The 8406-nt window shown below is 39.7% G+C and overlaps 1 protein-coding gene across 1 annotated transcript; it reads right to left on the bottom strand.

Moving 5' to 3' along the window:
* Positions 1–3337: 3337 nt before the first annotated feature.
* On the bottom strand, positions 3338–4327 carry LOC132901208 (olfactory receptor 2AT4-like). The gene has a single exon (XM_060943543.1). The coding sequence runs from the start codon at positions 4325–4327 to the stop codon at positions 3338–3340; it is 990 nt and encodes a 329-aa protein (XP_060799526.1).
* Positions 4328–8406: the final 4079 nt, after the last annotated feature.

The raw sequence follows: 8406 nt of genomic DNA, 5'->3' as shown, positions 1-8406 counted from the left end.
AGGGCCTCACGTTGGCTGGTGAGCGTACGTCCATGAGCGTCCATGGTCGCTCCGAAGCGTGTCCAAGCTGCCATAATTCCCTGAAGGTTGGCCGGGTAGACAGTTGAAGCAGCCTCTGCTGAGTCGGTCATGACGGAGTCTTTCTGTTAGGGTTTTGCTGGGATTCGAACCTGGTTCGTTGGTGTGATGATCCAGCAAACCCCCACTAGGCCACCAGGGGAATGACTCAAATGCAGAGGCGTGAGGCGGAAGTAGAAAAAGTAACAAAAGGTTTATTTATACTATGTACACTATATACAATCCAAGGCAAAACAAAAAAAACAAAAACGAAGAGTATAATTCAAAAAGAAAAAGGCAAAAATGCAAAAGCTCAGAAGATCCACAAAACACAGTACAAAGGAAACTGGAGATAAACATAACAGCACAAAGACTCCGTGACAAGAGGACTGAACTCAGGGGTATAAATACACAAACTAATTAAGGACAAAGGTGAAGATAATTAGGACTAACAGGCAATTAACAAAAACACAAAACACAGGAACAGTGGCAACCTCTAGAGGCCAAAATAAACAAGACACGAAAAGGAAATAACAGCGGCCTCTAGAGGCCAAAACAGTCCAAGTCCTAACAAGTCAAGGCCATCGCCAGACTGATGTGACGTGTCAAGGAGCTTAAAGGTTTGGTATCAAGAACAAATGACACCACAAGTCTCGAAGAGAGAAAGGATGCAGAACTTACTATTATAGTGTAGGAATCAGAGCGGGTGGGTGGGGCACAGAAGCACGGCAGGCCAGAACTGAGTTCCAAAAACTTTTTATTTGTAGCTTTTCAGCTTTTCACACTCTCCCAGCCACACATGCATGCACACACACAAGTCTTCTGGTTGGGGAGAGAGCTCCCTTCCTCTGCTCTCTCTCCTTTTATAGGGCGCGGTCACTGGGGAAGACACACAAACACAGGTTAACTAACATCAGGTGCAGTGATTTTGCCACTTACCTTCCCTGACTCCGCCCTCCGTTCACAGACCGACGCTTGACCACACCCCCGCTGCCACATACCCCCACTGCCCGACTCAGGCCGGGGAGCCATCCAGCCTGCAGCCGACTCCCCCACCCCTTGACGGGAGAGGAAATCCGCCACGACCATCTGCGCCCCTGGCCTGTGGACCCTCATTTCTAGCCCCAAACTGGCCCCATCCCAACTTTTTTTGGAATGTGTCGCAGGCATGCAGGAATGGATGTATATTAATAAATGAAATGAAGTTGAACAGCCAAAACATGGCAAAACTTGGGTTCATACTGTGTGCAATGAAATACAAGTAGAAGTGAATTTAGAAATCACTACTTTCTTTTTTTAATTTGCATTTTACATACCATCCCAACCTTTTCTGATATGGGGTTGTAGGTTCTTTTGGTCCGTGAATACAACAAATGGGTATGCACCACCCTCTAGCAAGTGTCCCCACTCCTCAAATGCCAATTTAACTGCCAGAAGCTTACTGATAGCATAATTTTGTGCTGCAGGGGAGAGCTTTCAGGAGAACTGTGGTGTGAAGATATGAAGTTTATCTTCTCATGTTGAAAAATATATCACTCATTCACTACACTCTCTCATGAAATACGTTCATCACTCAACGAACTTCATATCTTCACATATTTTGTATATCTCATCTCATTATCTGTAGCCACTTTATCCTGTTCTACAGGGTCACAGGCAAGCTGGAGCCTATCCCAGCTGACTACGGGCAAGAGGCGGGGTACACCCTGGACAAGTCGCCAGGTCATTGCAGGGCTGACACATAGACACAGACAACCATTCACACTCACGTTCACACCTACAGTCAATTTAGAGTCACCAGTTAACCTAACCTGCATGTCTTTGGACTGTGGGGGAAACCGGAGCACCTGGAGGAAACCCACACGAACACGGGGAGAACATGCAAACTCCACACAGAAAGGCCCTCACTGGCCACGGGGCTCGAACCCGGACCTTCTTTCTGTGAGGCGACAGCGCTAACCACTACACCACCGTGCTGCCCTATTTTGTATATATACAAGTAAAATTTATGGACAAGATTTATAATTAATGTTAAGTTTGTTTTTGGCAGGAAATGAGAGCTTATCTGAAAATTGTATTTTTAAAAAATCTGATTTGTATTCTTTTTAGTTTTGCTTAACAGCGCAGTCATGAGTCAGCAGGGTAAACAGCAGTGAACCAAACGCACAGCTCTGAGGGTTGCCTGCATTCGATATGTTGGTTCTGATGATGAAATACTGCTCCTATCTTCACAAGGTCTCAATGTTGGGGTGCATATCGGTGATTTCTTACCTAATTGACTAATGATCATGGACATGCAATATGTACTGAAGACTATTTTATTAAAATTAATCTTTGACAGATTAGAAATTTACTGGCCATGAGCATGCACAGTTCTAACATCAAATGGGGTCAGAGTACCCCTTCATTCAAAGAATGGGTTGACTTCTTTGTACCATCATTATTATTATTATTATTTTGGGCTGTTTTGTAATTGATAATGACCTGAATGTCCATAATGAAAATGCTTAATCAATTCCAGACATGGATTTTTATCTCTTCACAAAAAGACAATCTTGGAAAGTAGTTTAGTTTTAACCATTAGGATTAGAATAATTAAAAAGGAACGTTTAAAGTATTACACAACAGAGCTACTCATAAAGATATGTGTTTTAAATGCTCCTAAACAGATGCATGGTGCAAAAAAATTACACATGATGTCATGATGTAAAAGTAACTATACATTTGAGTAATATGTCATTAAATCAGAATTAAATGATAAAAATTAGTGTAATAACAAAAGTAATATAATACTAAAAGATAAATGTAATAAAAGTGTATACATTCAACCAAATGTACCATTGTACTCAAATATGGTTGTAGCCAACAAACAAACAAACAAACAAACAAACAAACAAACAAACAAACAAACAAACAAATACTATTTAAAATACTTAAAACATTGAAAAAAATTCTTGAAAAAAATCACTTAAATACTGAATAAGTTACAGCAATGCTCTAACATAACCCATGTACAAACTGATGCATTTTGTGTAATTTGTTTATCTTGCATACATAAATAAAATATTTTGCAATAGGCTTGCTTAATTTCCATTTTAAACAGGATGTTTTAATGGATTAACAACTGTTCTGTCTGATCAATAAATTTCAACTAATGACATCTATCTTGTATATTGCATGTCGTAAATCTAAAATTAATAAGAAATAGTAGGTATGGGTTTAGGTTACATGGTATTGATCAATTATGCATGAAAAATATTTGAACAAGATATAATGTTCTTTAAGTGAAAATAGTTTTTCCATTGATCCTCACCTGTCTTTGCTTAAATTTCTTCATTAATGTATCCTTAATTTCTTTTGTCCTTAAGCAGTATATGAATGGATTGATGAGGGCAGGGAAAAGGCTGTACATCATTACCACTGCAATGTGGAGATTTGTTTCAAAATGAAATCCAACAGTAAATGCAATATACACAAAACTTCTTGGGAGATAGTACAGACAGATGATAAACAGCTGTGGAGTACATGTTAAAAACATTTTATATCGTCCCTCTTTATTTGAGATCTTCATGACTGAAATAATGATGGCCACATAAGAAAATATAATAAAAAATAAAGGGCCCCACAGTACTGTCATAGCAATGGGAGTACTAGTCTCTTTTATTTCTGTTATGTCTGCACATGCTAGTTTAGTTATTGAAAGATAATCACAGTAGCAGTGTTGTATAATATTTGGGCCACAGTAAGGTATAGTAAGGACATGTGCAGTAATTACACCAAGCTGGAGGAGGTTTCCTGTCCAAAACATTGAACAAAGAATTGCAATCGTGGAGTTCTTAATCAGCACTGGATATCTCAATGGGTTACATATGGCAATAAATCGATCAAGGGCCATTAATGCCATAAGAAATGAGCTGCAAGCCCCAAAATAATGGACAAAATACATTTGTATGAAACAACCACTGAATGCTACAATATTTTCAGATAACCAGTACTTAGCAATTATTCTGGGCAGAGTTGTAGTTCCAAATCCAAGATCTGATATTGCAAGATTACAGAAGATGATGTACGTTGGCTTCTGAAGACTTTTTTCACATGCCACAAAGACAAGGATGAAAATGTTCCCAGATGCCAGCATCAGATAAAAAAAGAAGAAAAGGGTTCCTAACAATCCATGATACTCAGCAGGAATAGCTTGGAATCCTTGGAGGACAAATTCAGGGATGTTGGTTGTGCTGTTTTTGTACAATATTTCAGTATAGATAGTCATCTGACAAAAAAAAGCATAATTGTTTACAGTATATTTTACATGGGACTTTCTTGGTGATTTTCATGAAATCAATGATATCAACTAGACTTGGAACTATATACATATAAAAAATGCAGTATCCCTAAATCCACAACACTTGAAATATACCTTGCCTAAATTTTGATCCAGGCTCTTCAAATGCTGTCCACAAACTAAATAATGAAGACTTGTCAGGGCTGGGTTTTTTAACTGTTGAGGTTTCGAGCGCTGCTTGACGTAATGAATATAATTTACATCTGATCACACCTTTAGGGAGTTTAGATGAGCACTCCTGTTTTGATTATTTAAACTGCATGATTGCTTGATATTTATCTTTGCATAAATATACAGTGTTTTTAATAATATATTATATTTTCATATTATAACACAGAACAAATGTTTTAATTTGATTAAATTTCTGTAGCAATAGGGTATAGCTACTGTGATTTGCTTTAGATTGTACATTTAGTAAAATATCCTTCTTTACAAGAGCTTTGTGATATCTTTATGCTTTAAGTTAATTATTTTAAGTAATTCTTTCATGATGCTTTATCACATATGCTGCTTATATGATGTTCCAGGCCTTCTTTAATTATAAGGTTGTGTCCAGATATGTATTTTGCTCTTGCTCTTTGCTTGCCCATTCCATATGTTTCTAAAGTCAGTGTGTTCCTATATTTCAAATCAAAAAAGTCCTGGATCTGATATTGCAAGATTACAGAAGATAATGTACATTGGCTTCTGAAGACTTTTTTCACATGCCACAAAGACAAGCCCATTCTGCATGTTTCTGAATCGAGTGTGTCCCTATATTTCAAGGCAGTGTTGTAGTCGAGTCACTAAACCTCGAGTCAGAGTCCAGTCTCGAGTCCCCAGTGTTCAAGTCAGCGTCAAGTCCAAGTCATTAAAGAAAATTTCGAGTTGAGTCCGAGTCCACGATTGCTCTGAGTCGAGTCCACTATTCATCTGAGTTGAGTCCACTATTGATCCGAGCTGAGAGTCTCTGATGCACGCGCCAGGGCGTGCAGGTGTGACACTCTTGCATGAAATTAGTACAAAATTAATGTAGATATAAATATCCTATGCCAAATTATTATGGCATGTTCCAAAAAATGAAGAAAAAATCCAAGTCCTCGTCTCCAATTTACAAGTCCGAATACAGTTAATGCACGAGTCTGAGTCCAAGTCATCAGTGCTCAAGTCCAAGGGCACGAGTTGGACTTGAGTCTGAGTCCTGGACTCGAGTGCTATCAGCCTGTTTCAAGGTATCAAATCTAAACCCAGGGTGCTATTGCATGTAGTCAAAGAGGACTGCTCTTTCTATATGGAAATGTCAGCTTTGCCAGAACAAAGCAGTTTTTCAGCTGTGGGCATCCTAAGTCATTTACTTCCTGAGTGATAAATCTCATAAGGATCTGATCTGGTAACAGACCCAATGGCCAGTTTTCTGTAATACATTTTGACTACAAGTCAATAATTACATTGTCTTGTAATGGACAGAGAGATGTCTTTAAATAAATCCAGTGATACAGGGTTGTTAGTTTGATTCTGAGCTCAGGTCACAACCTGTGCTGAGTTTCATGTCTGTAATTGTTTTGGTTATGTTGAACTGAGGGCGGCACAGTGGTGTAGTGGTTAGCACTGTCGCCTCACAGCAAAAAAGTCCTGGGTTTGTGCCCAGTCCAGTGGCCAACGGTGGCCTTTCTGTGTGGAGTTTGCATGTTCTCCCCGTGTCTGCGTGGGTTTCCTCCGGGTGCTCTGGTTTCCCCCACAGTCCAGACATGCAGGTTAGGCTAACTGGTGACTCTAAATTGACCGTAGGTGTGAATGTGAGTGTGAATGGTTATTTGTCTCTATGTGTCAGCCCTGCGATGACCTGGCGACTTGTCCAGGGTGTACCCCGCCTCTCGCCCATAGTCAGCTGGGATAGGCTCCAGCTTGCCTGTGACCCTGTAGAACAGGATAAGCAGCTACAGATAATGGATGGATGGATGTTGAACTGAATGATGTGATGTGGTGGACCGGTGACCCATTCTGGGTGTCCAGCTTCACATGCAGTGTTCATGTGGTTAGATTTATGCAATCTAATGATTTAATCATCTCTACATGATTTTACACTGCCACAATAACCAGTGATGTTTAGTATATTACCAGACCTACCAAACTTGATGCATTTTCTATAGGAGCACTGCAATTTAAAACTCAAAATTCTTCTTCTCTTCTCTTCTCTTCTCTTCTCTTCTCTTCTCTTCTCTTCTCTTCTCCTTCTTATACTATAATATTATTACTATAATATTGTTATGCCCTCCTATACTCTCATTAAACCTGGAATGGTGGAAATGCTCCATTTACTGTCTTTTTTTAATAATCACTGGATAATTAAATCATTTATTATGTTTCTTTAAATGGCAAATTATGAGCGTTTGCTCCACCTCCCATCATACAGTGTGTGTATATACTGTACATCTCCATCTAAATATGGTTCTGAATACTCTGGGTATTTGTAGCCAGTTAAACCATTAAACCATGTGAGCCATTTTCATGACTTATGGTGTGTGGGGAAGAAAAAAAAAAGCAAATATGAAACTGCAGTGGGGGCAGGAAAAAGCTAATCTATGACAGTAAAAATTGACAATTAATGTAAAGCTTGTCATGAAGTGAGAGATTATTGAATTATCTTAAGGTGAAAAGAAAATCTGATAAATACAATATGTGAATGAACATTAAAAGGCAAACCACTGGGGAAGTGTTGGCCTAATGGTTAAAGAAGTTGCTTTGGGACCAAAAGGTTGCTGGTTTGATTCCCTGGACTTGAAGGAATGGCTGAAGTACCCTTGAGCAAGACACCCAATCCCCAACTCCTCCCCAGACTGCTCTGGATAACAGCATCTGCTAAATGTCATAAATGTAATGTTTACAATTCACCTTTACTTTTTCACAGTTAAACATACAGTGGGGCAAAAAAGTATTTAGTCAGTCACCAATTGTGCAAGTTCTCCCACTTAAAAAGATGAGAGAGGCCTGTAATTTTCATCATAGGTATACCTCAACTATGAGAGACAAAATGAGAAAAAAAAATCCAGAAAATCACATTGTCTGATTTTTAAAGAATTTATTTGCAAATTATGGTGGAAAATAAGTATTTGGTCAATAACAGAAGTTCATCTCAATACTTTGTTATATACCCTTTGTTGACAATGACAGAGGTCAAGCGTTTTCTGGAAGTCTTCACAAGGTTTTCACACACTGTTGCTGGGATTTTGGCCCATTCCTCCATGCAGATCTCCTCTAGAGCAGTGATGTTTTGGGGCTGTCGCTGGGCAACACGGACTTTCAACTCCCTCCAAAGATTTTCTATGGGGTTGAGATCTGGAGACTGGCTAGGCCACTCCAGGACCTTGAAATGCTTCTTACAAAGCCACTCCTTCGTTGCCCGGGCAGTGTGTTTGGGATCATTGTCATGCTGAAAGACCCAGCCACGTTTCATTTTTAATGCCCTTGCTGATGGAAGGAGGTTTTCACTCAAAATCTCACGATACATGGCCCCATTCATTCTTTCCTTTACACGGATCAGTCGTCCTGGTCCCTTTGCAGAAAAACAGCCCCAAAGCGTGATGTTTCCACCCCCATGCTTCACAGTAGGTATGGTGTTCTTTGGATGCAACTCAGCATTCTTTCTCCTCCAAACACAACAAGTTGAGTTTTTACCAAAAAGTTCTATTTTGGTTTCATCTGACCATATGACATTCTCCCAATCCTCTTCTGGATCATCCAAATGCTCTCTAGCAAACTTCAGACGGGCCTGGACATGTACTGGCTTAAGCAGGGGGACACATCTGGCACTGCAGGATTTGAGTCCCTGGTGGCGTAGTGTGTTACTGAAGGTAGCCTTTGTTACTTTGGTCCCAGCTCTCTGCAGGTCATTCACTAGGTCCCCTCGTGTGGTTCTGGGATTTTTGCTCACCGTTCTTGTGATCATTTTGACCCCACAGGGTGAGATCTTGCATGGAGCCCCAGATCGAGGGAGATTATCAGTGGTCTTGTATGTCTTCCATTTTCTA

The sequence above is a fragment of the Neoarius graeffei genome, chromosome 17 (assembly GCF_027579695.1).
Source record: "Neoarius graeffei isolate fNeoGra1 chromosome 17, fNeoGra1.pri, whole genome shotgun sequence".
NCBI classification, from domain to species: Eukaryota; Metazoa; Chordata; class Actinopteri; order Siluriformes; family Ariidae; genus Neoarius; species Neoarius graeffei.
This window is presented reverse-complemented; position numbering and strand designations above follow the sequence as displayed.

What these genes read in the sequence shown, in the direction of transcription:
- LOC132901208 (XM_060943543.1), bottom strand. Translation starts at nt 4,327, where the DNA reads ATGACTATCTATACTGAAATATTGTACAAAAACAGCACAACCAACATC.